At 57.5% G+C, this 15,564-nt stretch overlaps 2 protein-coding genes across 6 annotated transcripts in view; one reads left to right on the top strand and one right to left on the bottom strand.

Annotated features, from left to right (window-relative positions):
* Positions 1-5,990, top strand: LOC112659989 (chymotrypsin-C-like). Its single transcript, XM_025447273.2, has 8 exons — positions 1-159; positions 1,166-1,257; positions 1,353-1,450; positions 2,507-2,632; positions 3,403-3,539; positions 4,273-4,418; positions 5,199-5,351; positions 5,927-5,990. Exons 1-8 carry the CDS (start codon positions 120-122, stop codon positions 5,939-5,941), a joined length of 807 nt encoding a protein of 268 aa, XP_025303058.1. The 5' UTR covers positions 1-119; the 3' UTR covers positions 5,942-5,990.
* CASP9 (caspase 9) overlaps positions 4,776-15,564 on the bottom strand; it is a 41,403-nt gene continuing 30,614 nt past the window's right edge. The window contains exons 7-9 of one of the 5 annotated variants that reach the window (XM_049106973.1): positions 9,813-9,926; positions 8,495-8,569; positions 7,144-7,462 (exon numbers count right to left, since the gene is read on the bottom strand). In XM_049106973.1, the coding sequence (XP_048962930.1) occupies positions 7,211-7,462; positions 8,495-8,569; positions 9,813-9,926 (441 nt within the window). In that variant the 3' untranslated portion in view covers positions 7,144-7,210. Of the gene's footprint in view, positions 4,839-7,143; positions 7,463-8,270; positions 8,442-8,494; positions 8,570-9,812; positions 9,927-15,564 lie in introns of those variants that run through there. The other 4 variants (XM_025447266.3, XM_025447267.3, XM_025447271.3 and 1 more) reach the window with 4 other exon arrangements.

Genomic DNA, 15,564 nt, shown 5'->3' with positions numbered 1-15,564 from the left:
GGTTTCTCCCCAAGGGGCGGCTCAGCCTTGAGCGGGTGGGCCCAGCCCCACGCCTGCCTATAAGTGTGTCCCCACCCGGCTCAACAGCCACTCCATCCTGAGCCAGTCCCACTTGCAGCATGTTGGGTGTCACGGTCCTTGCCGCGCTCCTGGCCTATGGTAAGCGGTGGGTTGGGGACCAGCGGCAGCAGCAGGCCGTGAGCTCAGGCTGGGTGTGGGGGGCAAGGAGAGGAACAGGGGCCCTCTGCTGTCCGGGGCCCCAGGAGAGGGGTTTTGGGGTGACCGGCTGCTTGTCAGACAGGCCCACCGCCTGCTCTCAGCAATTCTGCTTCGGTATCTGCAAAATGACATAGTAACGGCCCATCCTGGCCTCCCTCTGGGGACCATGAAGGCCTAGCCTGCCCAGGTCTGGCATCTCTCCCTCAGGGACTGATGCTTTGCGCACCCATTTGGGGGCCCATCTCCCAGACAGGAATCAAGGGGCTTGGCTTGAACATCACTTAACACTCGGCGGGACCTTGACAAGCCACGTCACTTCTCTAAATGTCACTGGCTTTTTTGACAAAGGGGAGCACTTGATTAGGAGTCCTTCCAGCCAACAACAACAATGACGGTCATAAATAGCAACAGCAGCTCCTGTTTGTTGCATGGTTACTATGCGCCAGGCGCTGTGCGAAGCCCTTTATGTGCAGGGGCTGATTTGATCCTTGACAGGCGGGGCCTATCAACACCTCCCTGAGAAACTGAGGCTCAGGGAGGCTGAGGAGCTTGCCCAAGATCCCATGACTGGTTAGCGGTAGAGCCAGAATTTGAGTCCGGGTCTGTCTCCACGCAGAGACTGCTCCCCACAGCCCCCAGCTACGACGGCCTGGACCCCTGGACTCAGTGCTCTCACACCCCCACTACGGGAGCTCTAGGAAGGGACCACAGGGGAAGGAGGAAGGAGCAGGTGCAGCGGCGCGCACACGCCTCCCACCTTTTTATTTACTTCAGTGTATTAGACACTCACTCTGTTCCAGGCCCTTCACTGAACTCTGCAAGCCGCACAGTAAAACCCGAGCCTATGCCCTCCCAGCCCCAAAGTCTGTGCTCTTCCCACCTGCCCCCTCCCCGCTGGGGACGCCAGCCCCTCTCACCTGTGCGCTTCGGGTCCTGAATCCCCCAGCCTCCAGCTGCGGAGTCCCCACCTTCCAGCCCAACCTATCTGCCCGAGTGGTGGGAGGAGACAACGCCAGGCCCCACAGCTGGCCCTGGCAGGTAAGCGCGCTGCTGCAGGGGTGGGCGGCGGGCGGGCGAGGGTGGCGGGCTCACGGTCCCGGGCTGACACGTGGCCCTCCTGCGCCTTGCCCCAGATCTCTCTCCAGTACCTCAAGAATGGCGTCTGGAGGCACACCTGTGGCGGCACCTTGATTGCCAACAACTACGTCCTCACGGCTGCCCACTGCATCAGGTGAATGGGGGGGCCCGGGGACCCCCCCATTGCCCTGGGGTGGGAGCCTGATCAGCTGCTTTTATTGAGCAGCTACTACACACTCCAGGCACTGGGAGAAATAAGCTACTCGTAGCTGTTCACGTATTCATTCAACAAGTCTTTCTTATGCACCCGCGACGGGGCCCGGGGAACACAGGAGCAGGACAAAGCCTGTGCTCTCGGGACCTTACGTTCCAGCAGAAGAGCAACAGGCCGGGAAGCAAGTAAACGTACAACGTATCAAGTGGCAACGAAGAAAAATAAGGCAGGATAAAAAATACAAGGGGTCCTATTTATTTATTTTTTAAAGATTTTATTTATTTATTCATGAGAGACACAGAGAGAGGCAGAGACACAGGCAGAGGGAGAAGCAGGCTCCCTGCAGGGAGCCTGATGCGGGACTCGATCCCAGGACCCTGGGGTCACGCCCTGGGCCGAAGGCAGATGCTCCACCGCTGAGCCCCCCAGGCGTCCCAGGGGTCCTATATTAAAAGAGGTGGCCAGCGAAAGATCTCTCCAAAAAGGGGATACTCGAGCAAAGACGTGAAGCAAGGAAGGGAAGGGTGTCCTGGGCAGAGGGAACAGCCAATGCAAAGACCAGGAGGAGGGAGCCTACTTGGTAGGTTTGAGAAATAACTGGGAAGCGGGTGTGGCGGGAGCCGAGTACGTGAGGGGAGCAGGAGGTGGGTGAGAGGAATGCGAGATCACGGGGCAAGAGGGGTGCTGGCGTGGGCTAGCTCACCTGGCGGGCCCTGGGAGGTAAGTGCAACGGGCTCCACCGTACAGATGAGGGAACTGAGGCCCAAGGCCACCCACCTAGGAATCAAGGCAGACCTGACTCCCACAGCAGGGTCCTTACCCTGCGCCCTGGGGGGCGGTCAGTGCAGAGAGGCACCCCCTTCCCCTCTGAACGATTCCCACGGTGGCCTCGGGCCTGGGTCACCGAAGCCCTGAGTCCCCTCCCTGCCCCACCGGCCGGCGAGGGGAGGCAGCCAGCCTGACCCGCCCCCCGCCCCCCCCCCCACCCCTGCTCAGCGACACCCTGACCTACCGTGTGGCCCTGGGGAAGAACAACCTGGTCGTGGAAGATGAGGAAGGCTCCGTGTTTGCAAACGTGGAGTCCATCGTCGTCCACGAGAAGTGGAACTCCTTCCTGGTGCGGTGAGTCCCCACCGCCTCGCGGCCCCCGGGGGGAGCACGCGGGAAGGAGGGGTCCCTAACGTGGAGCCGCAGAGCCTGCCCCCAGCCTGTCCCTGGGCCCCGTCCTCACCCTCAACAGCCGCCAGACGACCCCCTTATGCCACATGGAACAAGGCTAAGTGGAGACGGACTCCTCTCCCATCTCCCTCGCTGGCCAAGGTTCCCAGAGTCTCCGAGCCAGGACTCCCCTTTATGGAGCGCCTACTGCATGCCCACATTGCAATAAGCACTTTATAGGCCGAGACTTATCTAATCCTCACGTCAGCCCTAGACAAGGAACCGGGGACTCAGAGAGGTTAAGACATAGGCCCCAGGTCACACAGCCCGGTGTGTGGCAGGAAGAGCAATCAAACCAGGTCTGTCTGGGGTCACTTAACATGAAATACTAAACATCGCAGCTGCAAGTGCCCCTCTTGGATCTTTCCAACGGGCTCTGGCTTCGTTTCTGGCTGACACACAGCCTGCAGTGCCTTGGAAAGCGCCTGCCTCCTGGCTGTCGAGCCCTTGCAGGCACAGGAGGCAGAGGCTTCCACGCAGGGGAGGGCCGGGCCTTAGAAGGCAGATCCTTCGTCCCCTGCCATCGCCGGGCCCCATGGAAAGAACGGGAGGCCTGAGAGCTTCGCGGAGGACCCCTGGCCACCCCAGGCCCGGCTCCCAGCTAACTGAGCGGCCTAGCGTGGACCCCAGCCAGGGCCCTCCTACACACTCACCACCTCCACTTTGGATTCCAGCAACGACATTGCCCTCATCAAGCTGGCGGAGCCTGTGCAGCTGAGTGACACCATCAAGGTGGCCTGCCTGCCGGAGGCGGGCTCCTTGCTGCCTCAGGACTACCCCTGCTACGTCACCGGCTGGGGCCGCCTCTGGAGTAAGTACAGCCCCCACCCCCCACGCCCGGCGTATCATGAGAGCCTTCCTGGAGGAAGCAGCTCCCGCAAGAAGCATACCACCCACGTTTGCCCATCACTTGGCCTTTCTGTCTAAACAGCTTAACACCATTTTTTTAACTTTGTGATAGTAACGGTTAATATTTATTGAGCATACACCACGTGCCAGACGCTCTAACACGTGCATACAAGGGTAGACTTTGTCGAGTGCTTAGAACGGTGCTTGGGGCATCCTTGGTGCCATCTAAGTGACTACGAAATAAAATAAGCCATTGAGGATAGGGGACTAGAGCGTACGGTACCCCCGTATGCCTATTAAAAGGCTGCATGCAAATAAGCGAAGGTAGGGAAGACCTAGAGGAAAATGCACATCGGTACTTGGAAAATCTTGGGGTGAGAAAGATCCTTACCGATGTGACACCTAAGCAGAGACCCACAAGGAAATGCCTGACCATGGAAACCCCACAATCCAAAGTCAAGAGAGAATACTGTGGTTATCCCGTGAGGGCTTTCTACAGACCAGCCTTGCCCCCCCCCCACCCCCGGTGCCCCCTGTCCCACCCTCAGAGGGGTCCTGAGCCACACTTGGGGACCACAGGTCAAGGTCGTGCCTCTCGATTAAGGGCCCGCGCGAGGTCCCCATCCAGCCCCCTGCTCCCTGAAGGCTCGGGGCCACCTGGCTGAGTCCGGGCCCCCCTCTGTCCTCCCCACCAGCCAACGGCCCCATTGCCGACGAGCTGCAGCAGGGCCTGCAGCCCATAGTGGATCACGCCACCTGCACCCAGAGAGACTGGTGGGGAACCATGGTGAAGGACACGATGGTGTGTGCCGGGGGCGACGGCATCATCTCATCTTGCAACGTGAGTGCGCAGGCCCCGCGCCCCGTCCCTACTGCAGGTGGCCGAGGGGAAGGGGGCAGTGAAGAGGGTAAAGGAGGGTGGGAGCGGGTGACCCACACGAGCAAACCCTTAACCTTTTCCCTGGTCGGGCCCAGGAGGCTTAGGGGCAAGCGGGCACCCCCAGCCCTCAGCGCCGTGGCGAGGGCGGGAGGATCCGGGCTGGAGTCCCAATCCCACCACGTGGTGGCTGCGCAGTCTCGGGCAACCCGCTCACCCTCTCTGCGCCTCCACCTTCCCACCTGTAAGACGGAGACTCAGCGAGCACAGGGTTGACGTGAGGACCGATCTAACAGGCATAGAAGACACTTAGGTGACATCTCTGCACATGCTCCTTCACACCACCAGCTCCATCCAGCTAGGGAGGCAGAGGACCTGGGGAGTCTGACACAGGAACATCTAGAACAGTCAGAAACTGTCCTGTTCCCAAACACACAGCCCCTCTCCCCACACCCACCTTCCCCACTGTCTCAGGCCTCTCGGGTCTCCCGGCACCCTGGCCTCTCTGGGCAGCTCACAGAGCCTTATGCACGGAGACCTGAACAGCAAGGGAAACTGAGGCACAGACAGGGTTATCGTTAGCCCAAGATCACGCAGCAACCTAAGAGCTAGCCTGGCACCCCCACGCCGCATCTCCTCTGCCTCCCTCGCCGCGGGGGGCTCCAGCCCCGTCCTGCCGCCCCCGCTTCCCCGGCCTGCCTCTGGGGGAGGCCCTGCGGCTGACGACCGCCTGCCCTGGCACAGGGGGACTCGGGCGGCCCGCTCAACTGCCAGGCCGAGAACGGCACGTGGGAGGTGCGGGGCATCGTCAGCTTCGGCTCCGGCCTGGGCTGCAACACCCTCAAGAAGCCCACGGTCTTCACCCGCGTGTCCGCCTACATCGACTGGATCAACGAGGTGGGTGCCTGGCTCCGGGCCCCTCTTCCCGCCCCCGCCCGCCCCTATCCCCGCCCCGGGGTCGTGGGGTCACACGTCCACGTGCCCACCCAGGGGACGCTGAGTGCCGAGCTGGGTGCGGCGAGGGGCACAGTGACGGGCGTCATCCACGCCTCTGCTGGTTCCAGTAGACCCGTGTGGCCGTGTCCTAGGCACCCCCCTCAGGGCCCCAGAGTGACACGTGGCCCCAGGACAGTGGGGCCGAGCCGGGCCCAGCAGGGGCGAGGGGTCATCATGGGTGGCCTTATCCACACCAGAGGCTGGGGGACCAGAGGCTGGGGGTCACTCTGCGCTACGAGCCTTCGTGCCGGTGGCACAGTGTGTCCTGAGCCCCATTTCCCCGTGGTCGGAAGTGCCCCAGGGGCTCAGGCCCCGAGAACAGGGGCAACACTGGCTTGTCAAGACCCAGGGCGGCCTGCCGTGCCTCCCAGTCCCCTCGTCGGGCAGCATTCGCTCCCGGCAGAGCCTAGCGCTGCCCCAGAAGGGGACACACACCCCTCCCGCCGAGTCCCTCACCCTGTCCTCTGCTCTTCCAGAAAATGCAGCAGTGATTCATCGTTGGGAACCTGCCACCCCAATAAACCTGCTTCCTACCCCCCAGGCTGCCTGCATTCTTGACGTGCGCCTCCCCTGCGCGGTCCCGGGCTTGGTAGGGCTCCACACCAGGGGTGCAAAGAGAGCCCCTCGGCCAGCCTGGTCAGGCTGTGGAGGAAGTGGGGGGGTCTCCGCAAGCCACATGGTAGCCTGAGAGGGCAAGAGTTAAGGACGCGCCAGACACTTGCCCCCCAACATGTCACAAGCTGTGAACCACAGGGGCCTGATGAAATCACCCCCTTCCTGATCCTGGAGTCCTCAGGCCCCCCCAGCTGCAGGGGGGGGGCTCCCCAGCCTAGAAAGGATGGCCACAGGGGGATGCCCGTTGCTCAGGGATGACCCCTGGCTGCTGAGAAAGAGGCACCCCCCGTCGGCCCCCACCCCAGAGCGGCCCCCAAAGCTGCTGTCAGCCTGGCCTCTCTGAGCCCTGACCTTACGCCAGCCCCGTGCTGGGCACCATGAGGCGGAGGGGGCCCCAGAGCCTCCCTCAGAGGGCACAGTTTTGGAGAAAACAGTGGGTCAGAGCTGGAAACACTTGCACCACATGAGACAGGCAGGGAAACTGAGTCCCAGAGAGAAGAAAGAGCTGGGCCAGGTCATAGGAACAGATGGCCAGTGAGTAACACGGGAGCCACAGAAGGGAGCCCTCCTGAAGCCAACAAGAGGGCAAATGGGGACAAAAGAAAGGGCGATCCGGTGTCCTAGTGGGGCCCCAGACCCCTGACCGTGGCGTTCCTGGGAAGGCTCTCCTCTGCGGGGGCGGGGGTGCGCCCACACCGGCTCTGGATCCCTGTGAGGAGAGCCCCCCACTACAACTGCCTCTGGTTGGTCCTGAGCTGTCAGGGTCCCCCCATCAGAGCATAGAAAGGGGATGCTGCAACCAGCGTCAGTTGGCAGGAGGACTCCAGGATGGCTTCCTGGAGGTGGTGATGCCCAAGCTGAGTCTCAAAATTTGAATAGCAGGGTAGCCAAGGATACAAGATGCTGCTGGGGGCTGGACACGAGGTGTTTTACAGATGAGAAACTGAGGCTGGTGAGGGCTGGTGACTTTCTTTTTTTTTTTTTTTAAGATTTTATTTTATTTTATTTATTCATGAGAGAGAGAGAGGCAGAGACACAGGCAGAGGGAGAAGCAGGCTCCATGCAGGGAGCCCGATGTGGGACTCGATCCTGGGTCTCCAGGATCACAGCCTGGGCTGGAGGCAGGCGTTAAACCGCTGAGCCTCCTAGGGATCCCGGGCTGGTGACTTTCCAGGGTGACCTAACCAGGAGGGGATGGGGCTGAGGTCCAGAGGTTGGTAATCTGGCTCCAGAACCCACGCTCTTGACCACGACGCTCTACTGCCCCACAAGAATATGAATACGGATGTGACGCACGGAGCTGAGGCAGCCACTTCATGGCCAAGAGAACCACAGACAGGAGCTCCACCATCAGCAAGCCGCAGACCCGACGCCAGCAACCCGGCTCTGAATGTGTTCTTAATGAAGAATAAATAAATAAATCCGCGTTTGTTCTAACCACCATACTCAGGTTGTCAGCTACCTGCAGTTCAACACGCCCCTAACTGGTACCCTGGGGGATAACATAAGGGGAGGCTTTCCTGACCGAGAGAAGGGCATGAGCAGCGTCGCAGGAGCTGCTTGGAAGACATCCCTAAGCAGCAGGTGTTGCTAGAACATAAGGCGCGGGGCAGAGCTAGAGGGACCAACGGTCCTGCTGCTGAGGAGTTTGTAGGATGCGGGACTTGCAGAGCTAAGCCTGGGACAGTCCCGGGCAGACTGGGATGGCTGGCCATCCGAGCAGGCAGTGGCAGGAGATGTGGTGGGAAGGTGGGCAAAGACCCTTCACGGACAGCCCTGTGGCGGGGGCAGGGGACTGCAGGAATCTATCCCGAGGGCAGGAGGGAGCCACAGAAGGGTTGTAGACAGAGAAGGGACCGCTGGCTTCACACGTGTACACAGGGCGTTCATCTGACAGCGGCATGCGGGGCGACTGGGAGCAGCCAAGAGCGGAGGCACGGAGGCCAGCCGGGACGCTACTGCAGTGACCTAGGACAGACTCAACAAGGCCCGACCTAGGCAGTGATGACAGAGGGGCTCAGCACTTCAGTAAGAATTCGCTACTCATTTAAGAGGCGAATATAAGGGGCGTATTGCGTAGCTGCACCACCACCACCCCCCATCTGAAATCTATATAAACTCCCCCATGAAAAAATAATAAATAAATAAATAAATAAATAAATAAATAATAAAATAGATTCCCATGGGTGTGATTGAATTATCAAAATTACTTTTTATTAGCTAGTAAATGATAAAACATAAGCCACGGTTCTGTTTGTCCAGCGAGAATGTGAAATTCTCAGACTCCGGGGACGAGAGCCACTGTCGCGTCCCGGGCCTGTCTGTGGTTGGTAGAATAGGAGCCTCCTTAGACGCCCACGTCCTGATCTCCAGAACCTGCGAATGTGTTTACCTTGTGTTGCAAAAGGGATTTTGCAGATGGGACTAACCTGTGACCTCGGGATGGGGAGATGATCCTGTGCTGCCCAGCTGAGCCCAGTGTCCTCGCAAGGGAGGCAGGAGGTCTGGCGGCAGAGGGGAGAGAAGGGTGGCAGCGGGGGGTGAGGGTCCGATGGAGGGTTGGAGATGTTTCGTTGCTGGCTTGGCAGGTGGAGGAAGGGGTCAAAGCCAGGGAGGGCCGGCAGCCTCCAGAGGCTGGGAAAGGCTAGGGAAGGGGCTCGGCCCTAGAGCCTCCACACCGGACCCGCGCAGCTGGAGCCGCTTGAGACGGACTGCGGGCCCCGGCCCTGGAGCTGTAAGGTAATTCCTCTCTGTGTTTTGATGCCGCGGCATTTGTGATCGTTGAAGCAGCAAAAGGAAATAACTACGCCATCCCTCCTCCCTTCTGGCAAAATCTAGAGTATGCTGCGGGAGTGCAGGGAGGGGGAAGGGAGGGGTGCCAGGGACCCCCTTGGGGGACAGCAAGGATCTGGGGCCTTTGTCAAGAGGTCACAAACCGATGGCTGGAAGCGAGGGAAAGCGGGCAGCGAGGCCCTGAGCCTCCCACCTCCCACCTCCCACCCCCAGCTGGGGGCCGAGAGCCCACGTGCCAATGACACTGAGCGCCGCTGGGAGACTCCTGCAGCCGCTGAGTGTTAAGCACCGGAGATCTCTGGCCAGTGGCCACCCCCGGGCAGCACGTGCACAGTCTCTTAATTGTCGTGACGACCCTGAGTATTATCCCCCTTTTACAGACGAGGAGATTGAGGCTCAGAGAGGTTTAAAAACCCTCCCAAGATCACACAGCGGGTAACGGGCTTGTGTGACGAGCAACTACATTATTCTATTAACCCCAAACCTTAAGGACCCCCTCCTGTCCTGCGGCCTCCCGACGGCCCTACCAGGGACAGGAGCCACGGGGATGTGCGGACACGCCTCAGGGAAGGGAGTCCTGACACAGAAGACTGAGAGGACAATTATAGGCAACAGGTGCTCGCGAGCAGTTTGCACGCGGCGCATCAGCTAGGCCGGCGGGGATCACAGCGCGTGACAACCGGCCGCGCCCCCGCGTGCACCGACGGCAAGCATTTCTGCTGGTCTGACAGCGTGTTCGAGGTTAGCGGGGGTGGGGCCTGAAGATTGTGGCTGACGCCACTCCCACCCAGGACTCTGCTGGGGCAGCTCGGCTCCACGTGTCTCTCACCCCCTCCCGGGAGGACACAGCCAAAGGCGTGAAGACAGGGAGCGGTGAAGAATCAGGCCCACGTCGGCCTTCCAGCCCACCCACGGTACCTCTGGCACAAATCAAGAGCACAGGAGGGCACTCACTGGGCCGGAGCTCTGAACTCCACCACCACTGACAAGCAGGGTCAGGGGCCGAGTCGCTTCACCTCTCAGAGCCTCAGTTTCCCCGTCTGTTAAATGGGCCTCTGTGCTCCTTCCCTGTCGAGAGCCAGAGAGATAACAGCCGCTTGTGGGAGGTGTCATTAGTACTACTGACCTCACACCTGGGCCCTATGAGCAACTCCTGCCTCTCCCTTTTGTTCCTTAGGAGACAGAGCTGCGTTCCCAGCAGGCCTGAGGGCCCAGGTCCCTGTCACCAGGCTGGGGCATGGGTCTGCAAAGGTTTGCTTCGTGGCAGACCAGGGTGAGGGATGTTAAAGGCAGAGAATAAACCCAGAGCTTCTTCCCAAAGCATCAACTTTCCCTGAAGATTGGGTAGGAGGGAAAATAAAATAAACCCACCTATGCTGTGAAGGAAGCTGCAAAATTCAGATTCAGCTTTCTGGATGAAAAGATGAGACTTCTGAGACATTTCGCGATCTGATGACTCCTGAGTGCTAGACCCCAAATCACTGCTCTACTGCAAACCCAATGGGTTTTGTAAATAAAGTTTTATTGGAACGCAGCTACGCCATATGGCTGCTTTTACGCTGCGACAGCAGAGCCGACTGCTTGCAGCAGAGACCGTATGGCCCTCAAGCCGAAAAGTATTTACAATCTGGTCCTTTACAGAAAAAGTTTGCCAACCTTGATCTACCAGGATTCTTTGATGGAAATGTTTGAGGAATGCCTGCTATTCTAATACTTGAGGCAGGTCTGGATGCGAGGGTCTGCATTTCTAACCAGCTCCTAAACCACGCGCTGCTGTGCTGGTCCAGACCACCCTCTCTGAGGCTCAAGGATCCAAACCATGGAGTCAGGACCCGGCAGCACAGGGGTGTAAACCCAAGCCTCTAACCACCCTAGGATACTGCTTCTCAGAGGAATCCTTTCGAATGAGTCATAAACCCCATGAGAAGTTCCCTTCTGCATCTGCCTGCCTGCAGGGAGACCTCCAGGACCCAATCCAGTTTAGAAGTTTCCAGATTGCCTTGGTGTCCAACAACATATAAATGAGGAACTAAGCCCCAAAGGGGAGAAAGCAGGCTGTAGGGTCTCTTGCTCTCTACTTGCCTAGCTTCCATACCCTCTCCGGAGGCCTGGAGTCTCATCTCCCAGCCACCCCGCCCCTACCCCTCCTACACCCATGGTCTGGGTGCAGCCTTATGCCCTGATGGAGGGGCGGGACTTGTGCTCCAGGCCTGGCCAATCAACACACTGCATCCCCTTTCCCAGCACCACAACTGGTCCAGGGATGGGCAAGTGACCCGAGGCAGGTCCAATCAGAGAGCGGCAGGACTTCCGTGGGAATCCTACCAGAAAGCTCTCACCCACCCCTCTGCTGGGGTTGAGGATGAGTAGGTGGGAGACTACAGGAGTGAAATGGGGGTAAAGAGGAAGAAAGAGTGATTTCACACTCCAGGTATATTTGACAACGTGTGGAGACATTTCTGGTTGCCATACCTGGGAGGTGTATGGGTAGAGGCCAGGAATGCTGTCAAACACGCTACTGGTGCTTTGGGCGGCCCTCATAACAAAGAGTCGTTGCCCAAAATAGAGCCACAGTTGCAAATCCTGGGCCAGGGATTCTGTAGCCCTCTTGTCCCTGTGGGAGGGAGAACCTGGAGCTGCTGCAGGCCCCTCAGAGCCTGAGAATGGCCCCTCACACTGGAAGGAAGAGCCAAGGGTGGAGAGAAGCCGAGTCCTGGATCCAGCTTTGCCTGAAGCTGCTAACACTGCTCCTGGACTTTTGCATTTTGTGGCCCAGTCAGTGACCGGCTTCAGCCTGTTGGATGAAGTCCTCTATCACCTTTAACCCCTCACAGCAACATGGAAGCAGACTGGCCATATGTCCCTGTCTCTGTTTTACAGATGGGCAACCCCAGGCCAGCGAGCCCATGGGACTTACCCAAGGTCACACAGCAAGCCCCGGGGCATATGCCAAACTGGTGTTTGTTCGGTGACCTCACACGGGACAAACCTTATTTTTATACTAAACACAGCTCCGTGGAGCAGAATGCCAAATTCACATTAATTTTTGAGATAAATAGAACATTTCAGAAATAGTCTGTCGTGGTAGCGACTGCAGCTGAGCCCAAGCTATCAGGAGGAGTTAGGGGTAGCGTTGGAACTAGGACCCCAGTGCTCTGACGCCCAGTCCAACCGGATTTTGCACCCCAGCCTCCCTCACCTTCAAGTGACCCTCGGGGGATGACAAAACTCTCTCTAACGTGGCTTTTCTCGGCCTTACGGCAATCCTGCAGGCCGGGCTGTTGCTGGACCAAAGTGGGCCCACTCCTTGTGCGCTAGAGGCCGACAACACCAGGTGGAGGTCGCTGGGGGATAGTTTCCAAAGCTGGGGCTCCCCAGCACTCCTTTTATTAGGGCTTGAGACGAATATTCAGAGGGAGCTTTAACAATCTGATGACGCTGAGGTAATTGTCGGGGAATTTCTGATTCATCTGGGCAGGCGTGCTTCTCAAACGTTTCTTTTCCTGTTCCTGTAACTCATTAGTTGGTTTTTTTTTTTTTTTTTTTTTAGATTTTTTTAATGTATTTATTCCTAAGAGACACACAGAGAGAGGGAGAGACACAGGCTCCATGCAGGGAGCCCGACGTGGGACTCGATCCCGGGACCCCGGGGTCACACCCTGGGCCGAAGGCAGACGCTCAACCCCTGAGCCACCCAGGTGCCCCATTAGTTGGTTTCTAAAAGATGACATCGACAGGCAGAAGTTTCGAGGACTCTTCTGAGCTTAGGAGGTCAGTTCTGAGTTCAGGGGATCCATCCTGAACTCAGGGGGGTCAAGGGGTCTCAGTGGTGACAGGGCCCGGATGGCGACCAAGAAAACTCAGGCCTGGGAGTGTCTCATGTCCGAGACACGACGTTCACTTGAGCCCGTCTTAATGGTTAACGTCCACTTTCTTCTCTGCCTTCCGGGCTGTGGTCACAGAGGAAGGCTGTCTCCGCAGAACCTGGCCTGCCTGGCCCTGGGCTCTGACCGCAAGCAAGGAGACTGAGAGTCTGAGGACGAGTGAGGAAACCGTTCATTTTCTCCACCCTTCCCCCCACCAAAAACAAGGGGTTGACTGCAGGAGCAGATCGCCAGTGGCATCAAGTAAAGGGACTTTGAAAACAGACCAGCCTAGGTTGACATTCCCGTTCTGCCTTAGAGGCCGTGTGACCTTGGGCAAGTCACTCTACCTCTCTGAACCTCCGCTTCCTTGTCTAATACGTGGAACCCTCTTGCAGGGTCTTGTGAAGCGTAAGTAAGCCCTGCAAATACATCTGACGTATATGCGGTGTTTGGCAGGTGTCACCCCCCTTTCTAAGAAGGTCTTGCCTTGACCCCATTTGGAAGACAGAGTTATTGGGGAAGGTGCAGACTGCTGTTGTCTTGGGAGCAGACGGTAAAACACCCGCTGATCCATCCCATCCAAGCCCTCCCCTGCCAGTGCTCTCTCTTCCACCCCATGGCCGGAGCTGCCAAGCCCCAGTTGTGCGGATCATCCTGTGCTCCTCTTGTGTAAGCGCGTTCCCTGTGTGCTTCACGTCCTCACCACCATGACGGGCAGGCCCCGGGGCCAGAGACGTACGTGACTCATACAAGGTCACACAGCGAGCCACAGCAGAGCCTAGAACAAAAGTCTAGGCCTTTTGTTCTAGAGCCTAGGCCTTTTGTTCTAGAGCCTAGAGCAAAACTCATAATCTCAACTTCTGCACCATTGACATCAGGACCAGGATGATCCCTTGTGAGGGGCTGCCCCGTGCATTGTAGGATGTTTAGGGGCCCCTCTCGTCTCTACCCACTATGTGCCAATAATGCCCCAGGCCCCACTGTGACAACCAAGAACGTCTCCAGACATTGCTAGGTGTCCCCTGGCCGGGAATGCCAGCCCCACTGAAGACCACTCGGCCTAGAGTGCTGTTTGTTCAGCATGCCAACCCGACCCTTTCTTTGAAAACACAACTCCAAGGACCAACACCAATATTTCTCTTCTTTCTTTGATACACAACATAATCTCTTGAAAGCAAATAGAACCCATATTTCAATATCCACGTTTGGCATCTTTTCCAAAGCCTTTCCAGGGAGACAGGTGGGAAAAGAAATGGGAAAAGAAAACATTTGAACATAGGCACTTCTTTTCTATGTGACTTTGAGAAAATCCCCATCTTCTGACCTCCTAGGACCTCTCTGGCCTATAAGCCCACTCACAAAGCCCGAGCCTTGGGCAGATCCACACACACATGGGACTCCTAAAGACACACCGTGACCAGGGCCCAACCGCTGCCTACCGTGGTGGCTGGAGGTAAGCCCTGTCACCCAGAGGCACTTTCCCAGTCCCCCAGTGGGTTGGGGAACCCCTCTGCCCACACTGGACTCAGTCCTGTGGTTATAAGAAAGCTGGATTAAAGTCCAAAGAAATAGAATAGGATTCTATGATTTCTTGGGATCCTTTCAGAACAAGGATTTTTTTTTTCTTCTTTGGGGTTTGGGAATGCAGCAAGTGTAGGTTATATTGTCTGGATAGGTCACTACTTCCTGAACCCCAAACCCTTTCTCTTTTTAGACCTCTTAAGCTGTGGGCTCCCCACTTACGGGCCCTAACTGCCCAGGGTGGTGGGAGGTGAAGATGTGAAGCCCAGCAGCTGGCCCTGGCAGGCGAGTAAACCCACTCTCCACTTCTTCCCTCCCGGCACTTACCTACCTCACATCATCCCTTTGCTTCCCCACCACGGGGTCTAGGACACCGGCATGGATGAGGAATAGTGGAGACTCGGGAGGGCGGGATGGGAAAACTCACGGAGAAAATACATTTCTGTGGCTTTGGACAATCTTGGGGATGGAGAGAGAGGCGCCTTCTCCGGCTTCCTAGGGCACCGCCCGCACTCCACTCCCCCTACTACACAAATTCCCAAGTTAGAGGCCTACCCTGGCGACCAAGCACAGGCGCTGCTGTCCTGTGAACCATTCACACCACCTATGCAACCGTCCCTCGCTTTAGGGACCCTAAAGGGACCTAGGATCGGTGCTGTTTATGCAAAGGACTTCTCGACTACAGGCAAATCGGTGTTACCAGTTGAACATAAATGTTTCCTTGCAGGTGACATCATCATAGTGATACGGAGGCTACAATGCGAGGAGCCGTGGACACTAGGTACTAGGACCTGTGGGTGGTGGGACTCCCCGAGGGTAGATGGAGGCTGACACTGATGTAAATAGAGTAAAATCTCGCTCATCTGACATGATTGGGACTGAGTAAGTGAAAAGTCGACAAGACAGTAATTATTACAAATTACATGTATTCTTATGACATTTTTTAAAGATTTATTCACGAGAGACACACAGAGAGAGGCAGAGACACAGGCAGAGGGAGAGGCAGGCTCCATGCAGGGAGCCCGATGCGGAAATCGATCCCAGGACCCCGGGGTCACGACCTGAGCCCAAGGCAGATTCTCAACCACTGAGCCACCCAGGTGTCCCTCAATGTTTTGTTTTAATTTAAAACTTGGAGATACATGTGTTCCCCCATCCTTTGAGTTCTTCATTATCTGTGCTCCGTAGACCACCGCCATCATATATCACCTGTGATTCCACTTCTTCAGCACAATGACTGCGGGACACTCAGGAAGCAATGTGCGCCAGCCCTTCCAGATTTTTCCAACCTTCCTTCCCAGGCTTTCAGCTTTCTCACA

Source organism: Canis lupus, chromosome 2, assembly GCF_003254725.2.
Source record: "Canis lupus dingo isolate Sandy chromosome 2, ASM325472v2, whole genome shotgun sequence".
Taxonomy (NCBI): Eukaryota; Metazoa; Chordata; class Mammalia; order Carnivora; family Canidae; genus Canis; species Canis lupus.
The sequence above is the reverse complement of the archived record's forward strand: the minus strand, read 5'-3'. Positions and strand labels throughout refer to the sequence as shown.

What these genes read in the sequence shown, in the direction of transcription:
- LOC112659989 (XM_025447273.2), top strand. Translation starts at nt 120, where the DNA reads ATGTTGGGTGTCACGGTCCTTGCCGCGCTCCTGGCCTATG. An exon ending in TGCCGCGCTCCTGGCCTATG is followed by an intron (nt 160 to 1,165) that starts GTAAGCGGTGGG and finishes TGAATCCCCCAG; the next exon opens with CCTCCAGCTGCGGAGTCCCC. An exon ending in CGGCTGGGGCCGCCTCTGGA is followed by an intron (nt 3,540 to 4,272) that starts GTAAGTACAGCC and finishes CCTCCCCACCAG; the next exon opens with CCAACGGCCCCATTGCCGAC.